Here is a 24,035-nt window from a genome sequence, read left to right as displayed (position 1 = left end):
TCAGATTTTTTAAATGTTTTCGCTGGAATTATGTAGAGATCCAGTGCATTCAAAGTGGCCGTTTTATCCTCTGGGCCAGGTTGCTGTTTTCACAAACACAGGAGCTCTGAAGCTCATCATGTTATCATCTTGTTTAATATCCCTCTCTCGAAGTTGGTCAGTGAACGGGCCCAGTTTGTAGAATTGATTATATTATGAACACATTAAGAGGTGAACTCTCGACCGCTCTGCAATGTTATTTTCCAGTAGGATTCTGGGAAGGAGAAGGAGGGAATCTTTAGGGACTATACATTCTCACGAAAATGTTTCATCAATCAGGGGATTTAGATAAACACATTTAATTGTTGTCTTACCTGAGCTGTTGTTCTTGTTTTGATGCGGCTTCCCTTCTGTTTTTTTGTTGATTTCTTTCCCCCCCCTTCCGTTCTAGTCCTCAATGAGACTTGTCTTACGTCATATTGTTATCAGGAGTTCACTATGAACAGAACAGTATAACAAGACTTAAATGTATGATTAACCAAGGGTTAAAGCAGTGGCGGGCAACCCAAGCTAATCAGAGGGCCGCATGTCCAGTCCTCAAACAACTCCAAGGGCAGCAAGACCCCCTTCACCGCAAATACAAGAGAAAATTCTACATTTTAATTTAAAGAGCCGTATATTCCATTATATAAACAATAAGACTGAATAAAGGATTGAACACAAACGAAAAAGCATTTAAAGTTATAAATCTGCTACTTACTGAATGCGACTTATGCGTGATCATATTTTCCACCAGCTTTTTGATGTTTGAAGTAAGACAGATGCAGGCACATCGCACCTCAGCAGTGAGGTTTCCGTCATGTTGTTTTTGATGTTTCCCATCACAGAGTATGTCTGTTCGCATGTATAGGTTGAACTAAAAAATGACGACGGCTTTGCAGCACGAAGGTGGAGAGCAGGGCCTGGAAAGGTGTGCCATGGTTGGGGCACGCCCTTTTTCTTCAGTCTGGTGACGACGTCTTCATCCAGCGTATGCATGTGAAGGAGTTCCTCCTCAAAGGTTTTTCTTGTCAAGCCCAAGCCTCTGGCACACAGTTCCACTGTTAGCACACTGAACCAGTTTGCAAGCAATGACATAACTGGCTTCGGCTCATTCAGTGATGAAAACTGTTTTTTCAAAACGCTCCTCCAGTCCAGTAAGCATGCCTGCGTGAACGGCTGCATCATACTCTCGCCAGCATTGGAGCAGTTCATTGTCAAGTTCAGCTTGTGCATGGGAACACTGAATAAGAAACTGGAGTAGTGTAGTGAAATGTTCCATTACTTTTCAGTGTACTTCAGCGTGTAAGATGAGGCCCCCATTTTCAGTATCCAGTTAATTCAGAAGTTTGATAAACTGCTGCTGGTATAATGGTCGAGCTCATATAAATTAACAGTGTGCCCCACTTTGTCCATCACAGCTTTCAGTCCATCTCTGTAGTGTAGCTTTGCACAAAGGGCTTACTGGTGGATTATGCAATGCAACCCGATGTTAGGTACATGAGATCTCAACAATGTCATAAGTCAATCCATTTCTTTCTTCTCCTTTTTTAAAACTAGATCTATTACCACAGCGAAGAATGCAACTAAGCCGACAGGTTTAATCAGCAAGAAAACGCTCACGCAAACTGAAACATCATATCTTGCAACAACCCTCTGTTAACACAGTAAATTATACACTGTTTAAAGAAGCAGTGTGTGTTTATGTTTTGATTTTATATTCATCAATGGAAGAGAGCATTAACTCACTTTCATTCTTAGGGTTTTTTTCTTTGATGGATAAGTGAGGCAGGTAGATGCTGGCCGAGGGATTTTGTAAGTTTATTTTCAGCTGGAAAGGGGCTGCAGGTACATGTGTTGTGGGCTGCAAGCGGCCCGTGGGCCATGGGTTGCCCACCACTATATTAGAGCAATAAGCACTAGCCCCAGAAATGTCTTCTTGGTCCTTAGCTTCACTAACTGCTTCAGGTAGTTCTAAATTGGAACAACCAGCGACCCAGCAGATGAGTATGGGACTAGTACCAAGATTGGGTAATGTTACAGGGTAATTAAATGTAAAATATCAAGCCAATTCTGTTTGGCTAGGTTGACGAGATTCCTTTTGAGTGATGTGTGTCTGCTAATGTCCACAACAGCTGTTTGACTACATTACAAGAAATGTAATATTCAGTAGCCTTGCAGTTAGCACTTAAACAGCACAAAATGAACAGTTATCACTGAAATTTTTCTAGTAAAACTAATGCAGAATTTTGGTTGCAAATAATGAAAATAATTATCCCTTAGTTTTCCATTAACTAAAATGTACTTTCTCAGTCAAAACAAAATCTGCTGTGTACAGGCTGAAGCTATCCTCCTAACGAGGAGTTTGGCGCTCTATCGATCGGATTCCTATTCAGCTGGTACAAACCCTGTATCCACAAGTCTGTTATTATTTGCTCTCTACTTACCGTTTGTCGATTCCTGTTTACCTCCATGGAGATTTAAGCCACTCGGCTTCTCCCAGCCTATTCATTCTCACATTGAACCCTCCTTGGTTTTTCACAGATCAAGGCTAGAAACCCCCTTTCCTTCCATTCTTCACTCAATTTTAAACGTGAGGTCACTCGACTGCCCACTGACTGGATGAAATATTGCTTTACTTCAGCGTCCCTGTTGAGCTGCGCTCACGTGACACTAACTTTCTCACATTCACACACAGTCTGAGGCCAAGTTGCCAAACATATGTAAAAGTTAACTCTTTCTTACAGTTCCTATAGCAGGTGACAAGAGGTGACTTCCTCAAACCCATGATGATCCATGGAAAGGAGGCAACCCTAGTATCTCTAGAATTATAAGAAATATAGCTTCATGAGTAGTAATTGCCTCCTCATGTATGTTTCCTATGTGAATGATCATGTTCGAGTGATTGTGTGTGTGTGTGAATGTGTTTAATATTGAATTAAAAGTTCAATGCTGGCTGTTCTGTTAATTTTGGTAAGTTATTCTTTACAATCCATTTTTACTGGATGCATTTAGTTTAATCTGATAAACCCAATAGGGGCCTCAGTCATTAAATGCACAACATCTAACTCCCAATATGACCTGCCTATGAGGCACAAATAGAAGAACATATGAAATAACAAACTTAACTGGATCAGCTTCAAGAAATATTGTGTTATCATCATAACCTTTAGCCAAATCTTGTGGACACACGCAAATAGTAAATGGAATAAAGTTTCAGAGGGGGTTGTGGGTATCTTTAGTGAGTAAAGTTTCATGTCCTTATAGAGCGGCCAGTTTTGCTGGGCTGGCAAAATGTTCTTAATAAAATGAGAAGCGCAGAGCCTTCACCCTCACTGATAGGCGTGTCAAGCAGTGGTAAGTTGCTTTAGGTTTAAGTGTCTGTTTTGTGTTCAAGTTGTTCTACTTTAATGGCAGCATTAGAATAAGCAGCACAGCTAATAATACAGAGTGAATATGCTAATATTAGAAGCATACATGGGTTAGCATTAACCTGATCAGACAAAACTGTTAACATGCTTGGATGAAGAATTTACAAACGTAAGCAAGTCGCGCAGATTACCCATTTGTTAAACAATAGAACACGCTGAAAAAACTGAATCTGTTTAGCCTAAAACAAAGAAGATTTTTTTAAAAAGTAGATCTTAATATAAAACACATAAAATATATCTCACATTTTTATAATTAATTTATTAAGCATTTACAAAATAAATTAGATTTTTTACAAGTATACTCTCTTGAATTAATAAAATAATGGAAACTCTTTCAATACAATAAACCTAAAAATAACATTATATATATATACAGATATGTGTGTTTTAATTGGGTTTCATAACACTGGTGTGTTGTGTTGTGTTCTTTTCAGTGGTCTACTGGAGTCCAGTGAGATCCTCTATTGAGAGTTATCTACAGTGACCGGGAGTCAGTATTAGTGCACTGAAATAATGCTTAGGGAAGTCCAGAACAAGCAAGATAAAAAAAAAAAAAATCACAACAGGAAAAAAAAAATGCTTTTCTCTTTTTATTTGCAGTGCTGTGGAGAACTAAAATTACCATCTTCCTGTGCTTGTTGTGAAGGAAGGTAAGAAATACTTGTAAAACCAAATGATATCATTGATAAGATCATTTGTTATGAGTCTATTACAACACCAGGGTCTTTCTCTTGGTGAGCCTCTTCCAGTTCTATACGTACTATGTTTTGCTGACTAGTGTTGTTATTTTTGAGCGCAAGAACATAATAAAATGTACAAACAAGTGGAGGCCAGTTAGCCAATCAGGATCCTAGTAGCAGATCACAGAACTTTGTCAAGTTCGGTCTTAAAGGATCCAAGTGATTTTGCCTCAACAACATGACTATAGCCCTTTCTATACACACACACCACTCTTTGCGTGTCTCATTCCCTTTGTCTTATGTCAATCGCCAACTGTAAATTTCAACTCTGTCCGCTTGTCCTGATTTCTGTACTCCACTGATTGGTTTGGGTTAAATGTTTGAGATCAGATCTATTGACCTTGGCAGGAGGGTATCAATGTTACAATGTAACACTAGAACATAACAAAATGTAAAAATGAGTCGAGGCCATTTGGCCCATCTAGTATCATCAGGATCCTAATAGCAGATCACGGAACTGTCAGGTCTTAAAGGATCCAAGTGATTCTGCCTCAACTACATGACTAGATAGCCCTTTCCATACAACTCTAATTTTCAACCCTGTTCTCTGGTCCGGGTTTCTATACTGCACTGATTGGTTTGGGTAAAATTTTTCATGTTTGAGATCAGATCTATTGGCCTTGGCAGGAGGGTATCAGTGTTACACCAAGAATGGAACCACATGGTTTAAACTGAAACAACTAAATGAACTCGTTACACCAGCTTGCCACTGATCACTGGGTTTTACATTACTGTGCATTACTGCAGTCCAGATATAATAGAATAATGACCAACATGTTCAGCTAACTGTCTTCATTGTGTATTCCCACAGTAAACCGGCATCATGAGTACGGACGCAGAGATGGAGATATACGGGCCGGCGGCCATCTACCTCCGGAAACCTGAGAGGGAAAGAATTGAGGCTCAAAGCAAACCCTTTGATGCAAAAACTGCGTGCTACGTAGCAGATGCCAAAGAGATGTACTTGAAAGGTGTTATCCAGAGTAAAGAAGGTAGCAAAGTCACTGTAAAAACTTTGGAAGGACAAGTAAGTCACATTGGAGTAAAAACAGCATCTTTTATGGCTTACATTTCTGTTATTTACTACTGCATTGCATGAAACAGGGTAGCCTGCTCTTTCACATTACTTGGGTAGCATGCACTTTCCTTATGCTAGATAAGTGCTTTGGATAACCTTTGTTTTTTTAAGTAGTTTTCTAACATTAACATTTTATTTTAAAAACATGCAAATTGCATATTAGTGAGGATATAGCCCAATATTCTGAGTACCAGCAATTATAATATCTTGACATGAAACACATATAAATGGATATAAACTTACACAGGCAGTTAAACCAATTGTGTTGTAACTAAGTATGATGTATCAAACCCTTGCCTTTCAAAAACACAGGTTTTTGTTTCTCAGAATTTAAGTTTGTCCTTTTTTTGCATTTCAGACCGTCACTGCTAAGGAAGATGACGTCTACCCTATGAACCCTCCCAAGTATGATAAAATTGAGGACATGGCCATGATGACCCACCTCAGTGAACCAACTGTGCTGTATAACCTCAAAGAGCGTTATGCCGCATGGATGATCTACGTAAGAGAGTTCAAACTAAATAAATAAATACAATCAAAAGACTATTGAATGAACTGTATTTAATATTCCATTGTACAATTGCAGACTTACTCTGGGCTGTTTTGCGTTACTGTGAACCCATACAAGTGGCTTCCAGTGTACGACAAGGTTTGTGTTAATGCATACAGAGGCAAGAAGCGTATGGAGGCTCCCCCACACATCTTCTCCGTCTCTGACAATGCCTATCAGTTCATGCTTACTGGTAAGTATTTCAAAATCAAACTGATTTTATCTGGAGTAAATACATTAAATTCATTCCATCTGTTTCTATATCTCATGCCTTTTGGTGAAGTAATGGATCTCGTATATCATAAATGAAATGTTATGAAAAGCATTGTTTTTGTAAATGGTAATATCATGACAGGGGAAAGAAATTACAATATAGACATTGACTTACTGAGACCCCACATTGGATCTGTTACTCATTATCTTCAGTTAAACTAAATAATAGTTTCGATACCATCTTTAATCAAATTCTTTAAATAATTACCTTTACAGATCGTGAAAACCAGTCAGTCCTGATCACGTAAGTATGGGGTATAATTACAAGAATTATTAAAACATAAAGCTCTCCAGAAATATCAGCATAATATGTTTTTCTCTTGCATTCAGTGGAGAATCTGGTGCAGGAAAGACTGTGAACACCAAGCGTGTCATCCAGTACTTTGCGACAATCGCAGTGGCTGGTGGTGAGAAGAAGAAAGAGCCGGCTCCTGGAAAAGTCCAGGTTGGAAACTTCTGTCAATGACATCAAATAGTATGGAACATTCAACGGGTTCCAGTTCCATTAACTAACTCTAGGATTGTGTCTTATATAGGGAACCCTGGAGGATCAAATCATTTCAGCTAACCCTCTGCTGGAGGCTTTTGGTAACGCCAAAACTGTGAGAAATGACAACTCGTCTCGCTTTGTAAGTGACAGTGCTTTTGTTTCCATTACATTACTGCATGTTTGGACTTTCTGGAGCCATTAGCAGTGCATTAGCATACTGACGTGGTTTCTTTTTATTTTCATTCAGGGTAAATTTATCAGAATTCACTTCGGAGCAACAGGAAAACTGGCTTCCGCTGATATTGAGACCTGTACGTTTATTTTTTTTCTGCTGTAATATCTCTTTACATTTGTGTCTTACTTTTAGACATTTAATAATCTAACTGTAATATTTATTCCTCACAGACTTGCTGGAAAAATCCAGGGTCACATTTCAGTTGAAAGAAGAAAGGAGCTACCATATCTTCTATCAAATCATGACCAACCACAAGCCAGAACTTATTGGTAGGTGAAACTAAATCACTCTCTTAACTGGCTGATTGATCTGTCTGTCTCGAAATAACGTTTGTTGCTGTCCTTCCTTCCAGACATGCTTCTCATTACCACCAACCCCTACGATTACCCTATGATCAGTCAAGGGCAGATCACCGTCGCCAGCATTGACGACAAGGAGGAGTTGGATGCCACAGATGTAAGTTTCATTGATTAGCTTTGTTTAATGATTTCATTACCTTTTATATGTGCCTAATGTTGTTTTTATTATCCAGTCTGCCATTGACATTCTTGGGTTCACCAATGAAGAGAAAATGGGCATCTACAAGCTAACTGGTGCGGTGATGCACTACGGTAACATGAAGTTCAAGCAGAAGCAACGTGAGGAGCAGGCTGAGCCAGACGGCACTGAAGGTAACAAGCACAGGCAATATGTGTGCTTTAAATCATACTTAAAAGCACTTGCTATTCTTATCATATCTATCTTAATTCCTTTTAATTTTCAAATAGCAGTAAACGCAATATGCATTATTTTGTGATTAACATAATATTCAATTTAATTAATTATTTTGTTGTGATCACAGTATTAAAGAATGCTTGTTTCTGCTCACACATGTACCATATTTGGTTTAAGATAATTTGTTACACATTTCAACAAATAGTTGAAGAACTGCATAGTTCTCACCATGGTCTCTTGTAAGTCACTTTGGATAAAAGCATTTGCTAAATGACTAATTAATAATAATAGAAAGTTGGAATGTAAACAACCTGATTGATTACTGAACAGGTGTGATTCTCTAGAAATGCCCTGTAACCCAAAACATTTACACCACAAAACTTTTAGCTGACATCACAGTTAAAAAGAGTTTGAGAAACACATGGGCTAACAGCTATGAAACACACACACACACACACACACACACACACACACACACACACACACACACACACATATATATATATATATATTCTATCAATATCAACCCATTTAAACATCTAGGATTACCAGATGTCATCATCAAGATGTTTTGTTTGGTTTCAGTGGCTGATAAAGTCAGCTATCTGATGGGACTGAACTCAGCTGACTTGCTGAAAGCCTTGTGCTTCCCAAGAGTGAAAGTGGGGAATGAATATGTGACCAAGGGGCAGACTGTCCCCCAGGTAATGTGTTTGCTCTCGATCTCCATGCACATTGCACACAATTCAACTTCATATTATTCTCATTTAACAATTAATCTTGTATCTTTTAATAGGTCAATCACGCTGTTGGCGCTTTGTCTAAATCTGTCTATGAGAAACTGTTCTTGTGGATGGTTGTCCGTATCAATGAGATGCTGGCTACAAAGCAGACAAGACAATTCTACATTGGAGTCCTGGATATTGCAGGATTTGAGATCTTTGATGTAAGTTTGATTTGTCATACTGCTTATAGATTCTTTACTACTTTGTTTTATTACTGTTATTGTTAATATTCATATTTATATATATATCATACATGTATTTAGTACAACAGCTTGGAGCAGCTGTGCATCAACTTCACCAATGAAAAACTGCAACAGTTCTTCAATCATACCATGTTTGTACTGGAACAAGAAGAGTACAAGAAGGAAGGAATCGTTTGGGAGTTCATTGACTTCGGCATGGACTTGGCTGCTTGCATTGAGCTTATTGAAAAGGTGTGTAAAAACATAATAACCTTTGCACCATGCTTGGTCTCTCGCTATTCTCTTTCTAATGCTTGAATCTTAATTTTCACTAGCCTATGGGAATATTCTCCATCCTTGAAGAGGAGTGCATGTTCCCCAAGGCCTCAGACACTTCTTTCAAGAACAAGCTGTACGACCAGCACCTTGGCAAGAGCAACGCCTTCCAGAAACCTAAACCAGTCAAAGGAAAACCTGAGGCCCACTTCTCCCTGGTGCACTATGCGGGCACTGTGGACTACAACGTCACCGGCTGGCTGGACAAGAACAAGGACCCCCTGAACGACACTGTAGTGGGGCTGTACCAGAAATCATCCATGAAACTCCTGGCCCTCCTTTATGCCGCTTTTCCAGCTGCAGGTACTGGAAAAATGTCATACTTCATTCACGTTTGAAATCACATTATGTGTGACTAATTTTATTACAGCAACACTTTCATACTGTATGTTCATTGCTGGCTAGTTTGGAGTATTAAAGATAGTTTTGGACTCATTTGTATTTGATCAGTCTGAAGATTATTCTTTGTATTTAAAGAGGCTGCTGCTGCAAAGGGGGGTGGAAAGAAGAAGAAGGGTGGCTCCTTCCAGACGGTGTCAGCTCTTTTCAGAGTATGTGTTTTTGATTTCTTTTGCAGTCTGGCCAGTTTATTTATGTTCCTCCCACCATTTAAAGTCTGTGCTGGTTTGTAAATTACAAATGATAATTATATATTTGTCATTCTACAGGAGAACCTGAACAAGCTGATGACCAACTTAAGAAGCACCCATCCACACTTTGTGCGTTGCATAATTCCCAACGAGACAAAGACTCCAGGTAATTATAATATGATCATGTATGTTTGTGACAGGTATCATGATTTTAAAATAAGTTTGTGACACACTTCTAATTGTAATTTCAGGTTTAATGGAAAACTTCTTGGTTATCCACCAGCTGAGATGCAATGGTGTGTTAGAAGGTATCAGAATTTGCAGAAAGGGATTCCCAAGCAGAATCTTGTATGGTGACTTCAAGCAAAGGTATCAACACCACTGAGTTTACCTCTCAATAATGTTTTTTCTTTATTTTATATTTCTCTTTGCAGCTATTAAAAGTGTATAATCACATGTATGTTCTTATTTTTGACAGATACAAAGTGTTAAATGCAAGTGTTATCCCTGAGGGTCAGTTCATGGACAACAAGAAAGCATCAGAGAAGCTTCTGGGATCAATTGATGTGAATCACGAGGAGTATAAATTTGGCCACACCAAGGTTAGTATACATAATATGTCTTCACATTTAGCATCATCTTGAGAATAATGTTCCATAGTGTAACATGGTTGAAGCCCTGCGTATGTAAATAGTGTGTTTGTGTCTGTAAATATAGATTGTTTATTTTGTATTTTAGTTTGGCAATGTTGGGGTTAATTCCATCCCTGCCAAATACATGAGTAGAATTTAGCTGGGTCTTGATTCTCTGACACATGCTACAAAAGGGATTCCAAATTATGTGTGCAGAAGGGTTCAGTGAACAGGAGGAGTTCAAAAAATAGGAGGCACTTTTTTTATACAGAGAATGGTGGGAGTCTGGAACTAACTTCCCAGTAATGTTGTTGAAGCTAACACCCTGGGATCCTTCAAGAAGATGCTTGATGAGATTCTGGGATCAATAAGCTACTAACAACCAAACGAGCAAGATGGGCCGAATGGCCTCATTTAGTTTGTAACCTTTCTTATGTTACAAACATTATAAACGAGAGGAGATAGAGTAGAGGCACATCCCAAGTGGTGCATCCAGTAGAGGCACTATAGCCTGGACATTGCCAGTTCAAGTCTGGGCTATTCCACAGCCAACCATGGATGGGAGTTATTATATGATTAAGTGAACTCCCTTCTTTTAATTGAATGTTGCACCATGCTAAGACAAAACCATATTTTACTGTGACTCTCTTGAATGCAGGTGTTCTTTAAAGCTGGTCTGCTGGGTGTACTTGAGGAGATGCGAGATGAAAAATTGGCCGCACTCATCACTAGAACTCAGGCTCAATGTCGTGGGTTTCTGATGAGAAGGGAATTCCAAAAGATGATGGAAAGGAGGTGAATGAAGAAATACTATAACCTCTGAAGAATTGCAACTGTTTGATATATTTGAGTTACTGATGAAATTGTTAAACATTTAGAACAGTACTGAATCCCACACCACTTCAAGAGATAATAATAAAATTAAATAAATAAGTAAACCCCCAGATCAATGCAACTACGTAATATGACTGCAAGTAGGGCTTAACAGGTATTAATATATATCATGAGTACAGCACCCCTTGTTCTTAATAGAGTCAAAAATCAGCCCAGCTTATGTAGTAGTCATATGGTGCATTGTATTATTCATATTGCATGTAATATTTAGTCAGCATTTGCACTTATGTAAAATAATTCTAGAAGTCGTCTAGAACTGAAGTTATTACCTTGTTCTTGTATTATAGGGAGTCCATTTTCACCATCCAGTACAACATTCGCTCATTCATGAATGTGAAACACTGGCCATGGATGAAGCTCTACTTCAAGATCAAGCCGCTGCTGAAGAGCGCCGAGTCTGAAAAGGAAATGGCCAACATGAAAGAAGAATTCGAAAAGTGCAAAGAAAGTCTGGCCAAAGCAGAAGCAAAACGAAAGGAGCTTGAGGAGAAAATGAATTCTGTGATGCAGGAAAAGAATGACCTGCTGCTTCAAGTCCAGTCTGTACGAGTCTGTTTTGTACTATGGCTTTTTAGTCCACTTATATGATGTTACTTTCAATGTTTCATTTAGTCACAGCCTAGAGGAATGATTGATGCACTAGATTTAAAAGTGTCTTCTTATGGACTAAATAAGTACAATTGATGGACAGAAGTCTGCTATTTGAAGAGTGTGGAGAACCATAGGTAGTATTAAGGCACAAAGGGCCCCATCGTACAGTATTGAATAAAGCAAGAGTTACTCAGTTAAGTGAAGTCAGGGTAACTGAACTTTATTAACTATTTTATACACCTTCTCTTAAAGGAATTCAAGCACTTACATTAGCAACACAGGCCGCAAATGTGCAGTCTGAGAAAAACACGTTATAGCACACAGGTATTTTCTATTTAAAACATGAAACTGGAAGCTCTCAGTTTCTAAGCCTTATTCTTGGGTGATCTGTTTGCACTTCCTGGGTCATTTCACCTCAAGTGTTTTCTGGGTCAAAGCAAGTTACAGGCTGAAAGCATGTCACTCATTCATAGTAGCAGCTGATTGGTTATTGACAGGAAAGAAGCCAGTGAAGGGGTGAGAAAACATAGTAGAAAGCACAGTTCAGTTGTTGAGAAAGTGAATCCCGATCTCTTATCAAAGCTCTCTGTGGATTTAATACATTGGCTTATGTTACAGTTGCCTGCTATTAAATGGGTGGCAATGTTTGCATCAGCAAGATCCCATTATTAGTGCCATGCAGTGGCTCAGTATTTAAAATACGGAACTGAATTTCATTTTTGGAAGTGGGGAAGGGCTCATTTTAACTGTGGTATCTCAGGAGATTGCTAGGGATGAAAGCACCACAAATAAATTCCCTGTTACTAATTCTTTCAAGTATCATCAATATCATGCAAATGTGCTAAACTAAATACATTATACATTCATATCTACATTTGTTGATAACAATACTTTCACAATGTCTTAACAGGAAGCTGAAGTTCGCTCTGATGCTGAAGAAAGATGTGAGGGGCTTATCAAAAGCAAAATCCAGCTTGAGGCTAAAGTTAAAGAGATTACTGAGAGACTGGAAGACGAGGAGGAAATGAATGCTGAGCTGACTGCCAAGAAGAGGAAACTGGAAGACGAGTGCAGTGAGCTCAAGAAGGACATTGATGACCTGGAGCTTACATTGGCCAAAGTGGAGAAGGAGAAGCATGCCACAGAAAATAAGGTGAGGATTTTAGCAAATGACATACACTCATTTATTTTAAAAAACTGATCAGAAAATTGCATGAATTTGTTTTGCTTCTAAACCTTTTATGTAGGTTAAAAACCTTACTGAAGAAATGGCTACTCAGGATGAAAGCATTGCAAAATTAACCAAGGAAAAGAAAGCCCTCCAAGAGGCACACCAACAGACCCTTGATGACCTGCAAGCAGAGGAGGACAAAGTCAACACTCTGACCAAAGCAAAGACTAAGCTGGAACAACAAGTGGACGATGTGAGTGAAGCCTACGATGCAGACTCTCAATGGGGTTTAACTTAATGAAATATATTAATATAATATAGCTATTTCTTTCATTTAGCTTGAAGGTTCATTGGAGCAAGAAAAGAAACTCCGTATGGACCTTGAGAGAGCCAAGAGAAAGCTTGAGGGAGATCTGAAACTAGCCCAGGAATCCATAATGGATCTGGAGAACGACAAGCAGCAATCAGATGAGAAGATAAAAAAGTAAGATTGTATTGTGTGAAATGTATATCTTAAAGAAACTTTGGCTATTTAAAAAAAGAACTATGTAATAATATATATATATATATATATATATATATATATATATATATATATATATATATATATATATTAAACTTTTCAGGAAGGACTTTGAAACAAGTCAACTGCTGAGCAAAATTGAAGATGAACAAGCTTTGGGTGTTCAACTTCAAAAGAAGATTAAGGAGCTTCAGGTATTGTGTGGAAATCAAAATCTTTCAATTCACAGATGAGAAATGATTATAAATGTTTAATTTCAACTGTTCAATTTTACATTTTCTAGGCCCGCATTGAAGAACTTGAAGAAGAAATCGAGGCCGAACGAGCGTCTCGGGCAAAGATTGAAAAGCAAAGAGCTGATCTTTCCAGGGAACTTGAAGAGATCAGTGAAAGGCTTGAGGAAGCCGGTGGTGCAACTTCAGCTCAGATTGAAATGAACAAGAAACGTGAAGCTGAGTTTCAGAAGCTCAGGCGTGATCTAGAGGAGTCCACTCTGCAGCATGAAGCTACTGCCGCTGCTCTTCGCAAAAAGCAAGCCGACAGCGTGGCTGAACTGGGAGAACAGATCGACAACCTCCAGCGTGTGAAACAGAAGCTCGAGAAGGAAAAGAGTGAATATAAAATGGAACTTGATGATCTCTCCAGCAACATGGAATCTGTAGCCAAATCCAAGGTAAACAGCACAAGTTTGTCCTCTCAATATACAATAAAGAATTACGTTCTTGTACACTAATGTTTTTCAACTTGTAATCAAAGGCAAACCTGGAAAAGATGTGTCGTTCTCTGGAGGACCAATATAGTGAAATTAAGACGAAGAACGATGAGAATATCCGTCAGATCAATGACATCAGTACTCAAAGAGCCCGTCTCCTGACGGAGAATGGTATGCTTTTACTGCAGTTGCTGCATGATGTTATTCTACGTGTTGTAAAGGAAGGATTGTTTTTAAATAGCTATGAATATTTTCGCTTCAGGTGAATTCGCTCGCCAACTGGATGAGAAAGAATCTTTAATTTCTCAGCTCACAAGAGGAAAGCAGGCTTTCATGCAGCAAATTGAGGAGCTCAAGAGGCAAATAGAGGAAGAAACAAAAGTAATACATGCCACCTTCCTCTTCATATACAGTGATTTGCATTGTTTCTAAATTTAATTCTTAACATTCCCGTCATTCTTTAAAGGCCAAGACTGCCCTGGCTCATGGTGTGCAATCTGCCCGCCATGACTGTGACCTGCTTCGGGAGCAATTTGAGGAGGAGCAGGAAGCCAAGGCTGAGCTGCAGCGTGCAATGTCCAAGGCTAACAGTGAGGTGGCTCAGTGGAGATCAAAATACGAAACTGATGCTATCCAGCGCACTGAGGAGCTTGAAGAAGCAAAGTAAATAATCATAGTTAACTTACAGCTTTATATTTCTTTTAAATTCTTTCATTCTTTAACCCTTTCTTACTTGAAAACTTTTCCCAGGAAAAAGCTAGCACAGCGCCTTCAAGATGCTGAGGAGCACATTGAGGCTGTGAACTCAAAGTGTGCCTCTCTGGAAAAAACAAAACTGAGACTCCAGGGTGAAGTTGAAGATCTCATGGTTGATGTAGAAAGAGCAAATGCACAAGCCTCTGCTCTCGACAAGAAGCAGAGAAACTTCGACAAGGTACCTGAGATATGTTTATTACAAAGACAGCTATATAAGGAGAAGATATTGCAATCCCACAGCTGAATTAGTCTGCTGAATTAAAAGGGGTTGACAGTTAACCTGAACCAATACTTTAAGCACGGTACAGTAACGACGACCAGTGGAGTTAGAAAAGAAACAGAAAGAGACTCAGAACACTGTAGGGAAAAATAGAACTGATAAACAAAATTATTCAAGTCAAATATATGTTTATTCGTATAGAAATAATAATTTTAAATGAATTTTAAATTCATGGGGCTACAGCCAGATCAGCTGATCAACTACAGCCAGATCAATGCAGTTTTTTAACTTTCAACACATGCCCTTGTAGCGACATCATTTATGACCCTTCCTTCCTCTAATTTTTGCAAACGTGGCATGATCTATTCTGTATAGGCAATACAACCAAAGCAGCACAAACACATTGCTTTGATTCATAAAGAGGCCCATATTGCATTACTGACTCAAACTCTCCACCCATCTTCTCAGTTTTCTGTTGTAGAAAATAACATTTAAAAAGAAATAGTTGTTCTAATATATATATTACGAAATTCCTACAACAAAGAGAAGGAGACATTTCTTCAGACAGAGAGTGGTGAGGGTATGGCATGGACTGTCTAGTTATGTTGTTGAGGCAGAATCACTTGGATCCTTTAAGACCCAACTTGACAAAGTTCTGAGATCAATCAGCTACTATGAATATTAATAGAAACCTATTGATGTATATTAATGACACATATATTCATTCAGGTTCTAGCTGACTGGAAGCAGAAATTTGAAGAAGGCCAGGCAGAGCTGGAGGCTGCACTGAAAGAGACTCGCTCTCTCAGCACTGAGCTTTTCAAAATGAAGAACTCCTATGAAGAAGCTTTGGACCACCTGGAAACCCTTAAACGGGAGAACAAGAATTTACAGCGTAAGCCTCCTTGAATTGCATGCCACAGGGTATTTGCCTTGACTTATTAAAACATATCTTGCATTACATCTAACAAGGTCCCTGCCCCAGCAAGTAAAATCAGGGACACCACTCAATGAAAGAGAAGGATACAAACGGCCTCACAGACTGGTCTCTGGATAGGTCGATGAGGCAGGGAGCATTATGTGTGAGGCTGTATTTTATCACGATCGTCACAGATTATATGATTCAAGGCAACCCCAGCTCAATGGAGGAAGCTGGTAGTCAACGAGGTGCAAAAGCAGGAGGAGAGGAACAGGAGTGTAAAGGCAGTTTTCCAGGCCAAGCGGGGAGAATGGGTGAGATGGGAGAGTGTGGAAGAATGCAAGATCGGCTGGCAAGACCTATGGACAATGGAACAGGGCAGGATCAGTTTCCTCATCAGATCAACACATGATATGTTTTAAAGCGCTCTGATGTGCTCAGAACCTGCAATCAATCTGATATTATATATTCAAACCACCCAGTTAAATCATGGACTCTAATATTAACAGCAATCTTCATCTTCTCCATCTTGTAGAGGAGATCTCTGATCTGACTGAACAGATTGGTGAGGGTGGGAAGGTTATTCATGAGCTGGAGAAGTCAAAGAAGCAGATTGAAACGGAAAAGTCAGAAATCCAAACCGCCCTGGAGGAAGCAGAGGTAATTCCTTAAAAACACACACCTTCTCATCTCCATTGTGTGCATATTCTCTCTCATTTTCATTACTCTATACTTTACAATCAAAAGAAACACATGTAGAAATGTGCTGCATGACTGTTTAGTCAAAGAACTGAAATAGTGTCATTAAAAGATCCATTTAGAAAGGTGTCCTGACACCTATTAGTTACTGTATTTTCCAAATGTATGGCAGACAGTCTGATGTTTTATAAGCAGTGATTCGGGTCTGCATGTCCACATGAGGTCTACAATTTTGATTTGTCTATCAAAAATGGCAATTTTCAAGTGTTCGAAAAAGGTGTTTCGTGATAACCTGGTAATTAATTCAGCATTCGTTTTGTAAGTAAATAAATATTAGGCCTATTATGTTGTTATCTTTCCTAATATATATTTTTTGCTGCGAGAGGAGCGGTGGCTTTCTCCAGGAGACAAGACGCTTCAGCCCCGCTCTGGCAGCCAAACCTGGGGCGAGCTCGTTCCCTCTTCCCCTCTCCCGACGCACTCTCCTTCTCACACTTGGTTTGCTTGTCTGTCGCTTCGAACTGAACTCCCGCCCGCCGTTTAGCCAGGCTATTTATAGTTTTAAAACTGCTAATTAAAATGATCCACAAGTGGGAATGGTACCTTTTTTTGGATAAAAAATATAGCATTGATTGCATGATGCTTTATGCATTGTTAATTCATTGAAATGAATGGTTAATTTTTTGCTTCTATATATAACGCTGTTTGGTTATAAAGCTCATATTGTGTCCCTCAGAGACCTGTGTTATAGCGAGGGAGCACTGTCAATTCTTTTTTTTTTTTATATATATTATAAGGTGCTTTATTTTAAAGAATTCAAAGCCTGAAAATGTTTAAACAGGAATTTTCACATACGAACAGCTAGTTCAACCTGTACCAGTGAGAGGCATGCGCAAAATAAGACACAAACTGAAGTCGTGAATCAGGAAAAAAGCAAGGTAAAGCAGAGTATGAAACGTTAAAAAAACAAATACCCATCAGGAAAAGGTAGCTTGTTAAGTGCTTGTTGTCCTTTTCAATCATTTGTATGTGCTACTGTTCAACAAATATTTTTCAAGGAACCAATGCTGTTGGTGAACATTTAAATATATCCGTGCATCACATTAGTATAGGAGCAGCCTTGTGTAAGTACAATTATTTTAAATTAAATATGGTTCATTTGGTGTAATAGGTGATGACTTCAGCATGCTGTCATGTTTTTAGGTATGATATTGCAAAACAATATAAATGTATAACAAAAGCTAGGGTAGCTGATCCAATGCATTTCCTTCAACTGGAGTAATGTAAGCACAGGCATGTTTATAACAACTTTTACAATGCTTGTTTTTTTTATAGGCCTCGTTGGAGCATGAGGAGTCAAAGATTCTTCGCGTCCAGCTTGAGCTGAACCAGGTGAAGTCTGAGGTTGACAGAAAGATCGCCGAGAAAGACGAGGAGCTGGAACAGCTGAAGAGAAACAGTCAGAGAGTGATAGACCACATGCAGAGCACTCTCGACTCTGAAATTAGGAGCCGCAATGATGCCCTGAGATTGAAGAAGAAGATGGAGGGAGATCTGAATGAAATGGAAATTCAGCTCAGTCACTCCAACCGCCAAGCAGCTGAAGCTCAGAAACAACTGAGGAACGTCCAAGGACAACTCAAGGTGCGGACTGTTTCTGTCATTGCAGCTATTGAAGCACACTTCCATTGTCTTAAAAATGTTCCTAATGATTTTATTGATTTCTGTGTTTTGTCCAGGATGCCCAACTGCACCTTGACGATGCTCTCCGAGGACAGGAAGACATGAAGGAACAGCTCGCCATGGTGGAACGCAGGAACACCCTGATGCAGGCTGAAATTGAAGAGATGAGGGCTGCCCTGGAACAGACAGAGAGAGGCCGCAAAGTGGCTGAACAGGAGCTCCTTGACGCAAGCGAGCGTGTGCAGCTGCTGCACTCCCAGGTTGGAAGATTTTGTTTCCCACCTAGTTTCTAAATTCGTGTTCTTTTTTATATTGATCAGTTTTCATCAACTTACAACCTTTCCCTTGACAGAATACCAGTCTTATCAACACCAAGAAGAAGCTTGAGAATGACATTTCCCAGCTGCAAGGTGAGGTAGAGGATGCCATCCAGGAAGCAAGAAATGCAGAAGAAAAAGCCAAGAAATCTATTACTGATGTGAGTCACAGTGTCTGTCTGTATGTCTGTCTGCCTCACCAATTGTGCCCAAGCTATTCAACACACCAGTGTAAGGTATACATTTCTGATTATAGTGTTCAGGGTCAGAGCTCCTCCATCAAGCTACTGAGTTTAGCTCCAGTGGCTGAATCCCTTACAATCCCAACCCCCCCCCCCCACTCCTTCTGCTGCAACAGTTCTAAATCACTCCCTTCCATTCATCTACTTTCTTCACCTATCAGGCTGCCATGATGGCAGAGGAGCTCAAGAAGGAACAGGACACCAGCTCTCACCTGGAGAGGATGAAGAAGAACATGGAACAGACAGTGAAGGACCTGACCCATCGTCTGGATGAGGCTGAGCAGCTGGCCATGAAGGGTGGAAAGAAACAGCTCCAGAAACTGGAGGCCAGGGTGAGCTGAACATACAGACTAATAATTCCCTTGTACAAGGAACTGAACTGGGTTTAATATTTGCAATAATTTCCAGGTGCGCGAGCTGGAAAATGAGCTTGAAGCTGAGCAAAGACGTAGTGCTGAGTCAGTTAAAGGAGTCCGGAAATATGAAAGAAGAGCCAAGGAGCTCACCTACCAGGTAATACACCAGTTTCTGAAAGTTTTAATGAAGTCTCAGCATTACATTATTACTCATTTTATAATGTGTTATTATTTATTTATTTATTTATTTATTTATTCATTTCTTTATTGCCTGCAGGCAGAAGAGGACAGTAAGAATATCATCAGACTCCAGGATCTGGTTGATAAGCTGCAGCTGAAAGTGAAGGCTTACAAGAGACAGGCTGAGGAAGCTGTAAGTGACACTTTTCTGGTTTTGATATATCCCTTTATTTTAGGACATTGCTGTTTTCTTGAATTACTACCCTTAACACCTTTGCAGACATACCCTTAGAATTTTGATCTAATTAAACCGATGATGTAATTGCATGCAAAGTGGCTTTTTTTAAATTAGCATAAAAGACTTCGTCAGGCTGCAGACTTCAACCAAATGGATCTATAAACATGGGTGTTAATTTTAAATGATTTTTTAAAGCAGTTTTTCATGCCGGGAGATTTGGTGGTACAAAGCTTAGCAGAATTAACACTAAATTGCACAAAATGTTCATAAACTGAAAATAAATTAGCAAGATATTTACTGTAGTCAACTATCTATAGTAGAAAATTCAGGGATAAAGCTCTAATCAAAATGTATTTCACTATTTCAGTGCTATGGTTTAGATTACTATATACCACGGCCTCAAGCTGCATAGATTACTAGTAGGCATAATACCAAAACATTTTTCATTTTTACGATAGGTGTGATTCCCTTTTTTTAGGACTTTATTTATTTGCATGTCAAAACATATTCAAGATGTAAAATGGCAGCTTTACCTTCTGGTTCATTTCAATTTCAGAAATTGAATTCAAATGGATCCACTCAGTGTCCATTTCCACTGGCTAGTGCATATTGTTCTCATCGGGTTATGTTTCCAATTGCTCGGGTACACTCCTGAGAATGTGTTATAAACAGAAAACATGATCCATAGCTTTGGTGATGCAAACGAACTGACATATAAAAGTGTCTGTGTGGATATACACAGTCACAGGAACTGACAGTAACACATTACTTTTCATTTGAATGCAATCCCTTGATGTATTTGATAGGCACCAAACGTTCCTGTTCATTGTATTTGCCTTTCAGGAGGAACAAGTCAACACCCACCTGTCTAGATTCAGGAAGGTGCAGCACGAGCTTGAGGAGAGTGAGGAGCGCGCTGATATCGCTGAATCCCAGGTCAACAAGCTCAGGACTAAGAGCCGTGATATGGGAAAGGTAAGTAATAGATGAAATCACAGTGGTAGGGATGTCCGTTTCTGGGCTACAGTCTCACTACCCCACCATGTTTTATGATATGAGATATCTAAACAATTACTTATTCCTCAAAGGAGTACCAGAAACACAGTTTACATCTCCGAACTCTATTCTTGAGTGTAGTGCTGCACACTATATAAAGTGACCTGTAACCTAACAGAGGTGTGCCTCAGGGTGCACACTATGAACAGGGTCCAGGCCTGACTGGATAGTCTTTGCTGTCAGGTAGTGACACAAAAGGACTTGGCTGTCACACAATAACAAACAAAGCTGGCATGAAGAGTGAACTCTGGAACAGTAACACAGTTCAAATCATTAGCAAAGGTAGTACTGCAAATGAAATATAATTTATAAACAACAATGTATGTTTTATACTTTACCAACATATAATGACTCTGATTTATTGAAATTGAAATCTGTCCTGTTGTTCCTTGAAGTAAAATAAGACTCTTAATGATACAAAACTTGTAACAGACACATTCATGAGTCATGTACAGTGTTTTGTGAATGCAAGGCGGATAGGTCTAGCAGACAATGTCAATTATCAAGCCAACAATAATGTTCAGTTTTTTATAGTGACAGCAGTTATTTAACAAATGTCTGGGGCATATAGTATAGGATACGAGGCGTTGTGTAAATGCTGTGTACAGTTTGCAAAGTCCCGCAAGATAATATGTTAATGAGGCCACTCCACAGATCTCTGCACAAACCTCTGGTGTGCACAACCCCCTAAAACAGACCTGCTAAATCACATACTGGACATTGATCATTTGGGGAGCTCTTTACACTGTCTAATCAAAGCTGACTGGACTTGGGAGCATGAGCATGGAGTTTGCCGGCACTGTAAAACAGGACATGATACGTCAGCTATGCTGACATCCAAAATGTAGGCTTATATTTTTCATTCCTATGATTAACTATATATGAATAGGAATATGCATCAAGCAGTGTGTCCTGTGTTGTTCTAGCATGTCTCAGGTGTTCCATTACTGGCTCAACAGGAAATCTGTGGTTGTGTTTTTGCTCACTGTTTAATGATGCATTTATTTCTTTCTCAAAAGGTTAAAGAAGCAGCAGAGTAGAAGAGCATCAGAAGAGTCAAGCTGAAATGTAGAGAGATTCATACAATATGAATTTCACAGTGAAGTAGCTCCTGTAATAGCGCTGGTAGTGTTTAGTGTTGAAACAATAATTGATTATTGTGATGTTATCGATCGTGTTTTTGCATTGATTATTTTATTGCGTTGAGAAATTATTATTGATAATCATATTATCATCTGTTTCCCAATATGATGCACTTAACCTCCTTGTGCTCTGTCTTTCGGGTGAGACGTTGTTGTAAGTGACTTTGCAGCTGATGCATAGTTCACACATCCTAGTCTTGGATAAAGATGTCTGCTAAATAAACAAATAATAGTAACGATCATCATGATAATTTACAGCCGATAACAGAAAATGTCATTATCGTCCAGCACTAGTAGTTTAAGAATAAAAGTGGCATGGAAGCATCTACTCAAGGCTTGTGGTGTTTTTTTTCTGCTAGTCTTTATTCTGCACATGAAACTAATTATTTACGTATTGGGCTGCTCAATATTAGAAATATATATATTTTTATTAAACAGTACAAACCTTTGTTTGAGCAAATATATTGCCTTGCTGCACACATCAACTGAATAGACATCACTTCACTTACTTTAATAGGGAAAACATCAACTCCGTCAGCTATGATCTTGAGACGGACATTTCAAAACAGTTCAGAGATTTGAAAATATGAATTAAACTCAATATTTGAGCAGCTGCACTCTGACCTACTTGGAATGATTGCAGACATCACAAAAAAGAGAGGGGACTTTGACTCAGGAAATCACATCAACACTGAATGAGGTTGTGGAAGGGTTGTGGGTAATTCACTGACCAGGAGACAGACAGGTGTACTTGAAAACACCACACAGGTGCCCAGTTTTATTTTGCAGGGTGCCTTATTTCTTTTTAGCTCGCAGATGGCGCTGTGGGTCCGTGGTCTGATTTACCAACGATGGTAAACAGAACCACGGGCATACCAAGCGAGGGTACACAATACCAGCGCCCTTGCAGGTGCTTCGAAACAATAATTCAAAACAGAAGGCACAAAGATACAGGGAAAATCAAACAGTAACAAAACTATAAAGAAAAGGTGCTGTACTCTGCAGCAATATCCTGGTCGTCTCTACCCGTGCGACCCGGATCACCGTCCTACGCTGCCAGCTAATTAGCCTGCTCAGCTATACTTTTAAGGGGTCTGCCCAAGGGTTCCCCGCCCTCACTGTCTCGCTCTGAACCTCCGTTCCGTTCTCTCCGACTGGTTCTCGGTCGTGGACCAGCGCTTCCGCACTTTCGGCGCGTTTAAAAGGGCAGACCTGACGAAACAGCAGAGCATTTTTTATATAGGGCTAGCAATCTCCCAAGACTCGCCTCTCAGCCATTCAGATAGGGGGAAAGTCCACACACCCACGTTCCCACCTCCCCGTGTCACTGCCATGACTCACAGGCGGTTGTTGGATGACTGCCGCCCTCTTCCTGCAGTACTGTGAACACGCCAGCAGAGTCAGCACAGATCTCCCCCTGCTAGATCAAGGCTGATCGCTTAGATTTAGCTCCTGAAGATTTCAACAATGGGTTTCCCAGTATAAAAAAGAAATGCATCCAGCAAGGCTGATTTTAGGAAAAAAAGTTTATTGAATCCATTTGTCTGTACTTGCTGTCAGGCAATCTGGGCGGTCCAGTGCCTTAACAGGTATAATAGCATTAACCCTTAGTGGTTCATTTATTCAGTGCTTGTCAGCTGCGTCAGGTTTATTTTCAGACGCGCTGTTTATTTAACACGTGCTGTTTAAAATGTTTTTTTCAGAGTAAAACAGGTTTAAAAGGCACTGAATCACAAAAGGACACTCAGTATGCATCTCCAGCCAAGCCCCACCCCTTGTTCGCTGTATTTTTCACATACCTCTTTATAGATGTGCACACTGATAAATCTTCTCCTGATCACTCATTTTATCGACAAACTCCTCAATAATGTGATCCGAGTCATTATTTTATTACTATAACATCTCAAAAAGTTCTGCAAATGTCTGATATTCTTTGAGCACTGAATGCGGAAGCAGCTATCTCCTTTGTTTGTGTTTGTGCTATTTCTGTGGTGCATGGGGCTATCAGATACACCCTTTTTTCAGATACATTAAAAGGTTTTCTCTGCTTTTTCTGGAGAAAAATTGGACTAGAGACCTTTGCTTTACGTCTTTTTGATGATGGTGGACAGGGTCCAACATCAGACAGGAAAGGGAAAATTGTAATGTCGGACCTGGTCCGACATAGGACCGCAAAGGGTTAATACTTCAATATTTATGGTTATAGCATGTTTTTCCCCTAGGCTATGTATGCATAAAGCTAAACTCGCCCACCGTTAAATGCTAATGCATCCAATATATGC

The 24,035-nt window shown here is 39.4% G+C and overlaps 1 protein-coding gene across 2 annotated transcripts; it reads left to right on the top strand.

Annotated features, from left to right (window-relative positions):
• The first annotated feature begins 3,323 nt into the window (after positions 1–3,323).
• LOC121305909 (myosin heavy chain, fast skeletal muscle-like) lies at positions 3,324–22,081 on the top strand. Of its 2 annotated transcripts, XM_041237564.1 has the most exons (41): positions 3,324–3,375; positions 4,050–4,099; positions 5,001–5,216; positions 5,626–5,769; positions 5,854–6,010; positions 6,307–6,334; positions 6,421–6,535; positions 6,627–6,719; positions 6,828–6,891; positions 6,986–7,084; positions 7,168–7,271; positions 7,348–7,486; positions 8,115–8,233; positions 8,326–8,475; positions 8,578–8,748; positions 8,832–9,135; positions 9,310–9,383; positions 9,501–9,588; positions 9,674–9,791; positions 9,901–10,024; positions 10,713–10,849; positions 11,236–11,491; positions 12,450–12,692; positions 12,787–12,963; positions 13,049–13,194; positions 13,337–13,427; positions 13,517–13,906; positions 13,990–14,116; positions 14,208–14,326; positions 14,412–14,608; positions 14,696–14,879; positions 15,651–15,816; positions 16,376–16,500; positions 17,875–18,183; positions 18,279–18,482; positions 18,575–18,700; positions 18,943–19,113; positions 19,190–19,294; positions 19,415–19,510; positions 20,399–20,530; positions 21,631–22,081. In XM_041237564.1, exons 3-41 carry the CDS (start codon positions 5,013–5,015, stop codon positions 21,649–21,651), a joined length of 5,817 nt encoding a protein of 1,938 aa, XP_041093498.1. In that variant the 5' UTR covers positions 3,324–3,375; positions 4,050–4,099; positions 5,001–5,012; the 3' UTR covers positions 21,652–22,081. The 2 variants fall into 2 exon arrangements, with proteins under 2 accessions (XP_041093498.1, XP_041093497.1); XM_041237563.1 differs by having other exon boundaries at positions 19,190–19,510.
• The last annotated feature ends 1,954 nt before the right edge of the window (positions 22,082–24,035 follow it).

This window comes from Polyodon spathula, chromosome 45 (genome assembly GCF_017654505.1).
Source record: "Polyodon spathula isolate WHYD16114869_AA chromosome 45, ASM1765450v1, whole genome shotgun sequence".
Classification (NCBI taxonomy): domain Eukaryota; kingdom Metazoa; phylum Chordata; class Actinopteri; order Acipenseriformes; family Polyodontidae; genus Polyodon; species Polyodon spathula.
Note: the sequence above shows the minus strand (reverse complement) of the source record. Positions and strands in the feature narration are given on the sequence as shown.

Bases quoted from the DNA above. Each gene is read 5' to 3' on its own strand.
- LOC121305909 (XM_041237563.1), top strand. From the start codon at position 5,013: ATGAGTACGGACGCAGAGATGGAGATATACGGGCCGGCGGCCATCTAC. The intron at 8,234-8,325 runs GTAATGTGTTTG...ATCTTTTAATAG, and splicing joins AGGGGCAGACTGTCCCCCAG to GTCAATCACGCTGTTGGCGC. The intron at 15,817-16,375 runs GTAAGCCTCCTT...TCCATCTTGTAG, and splicing joins GGAGAACAAGAATTTACAGC to AGGAGATCTCTGATCTGACT.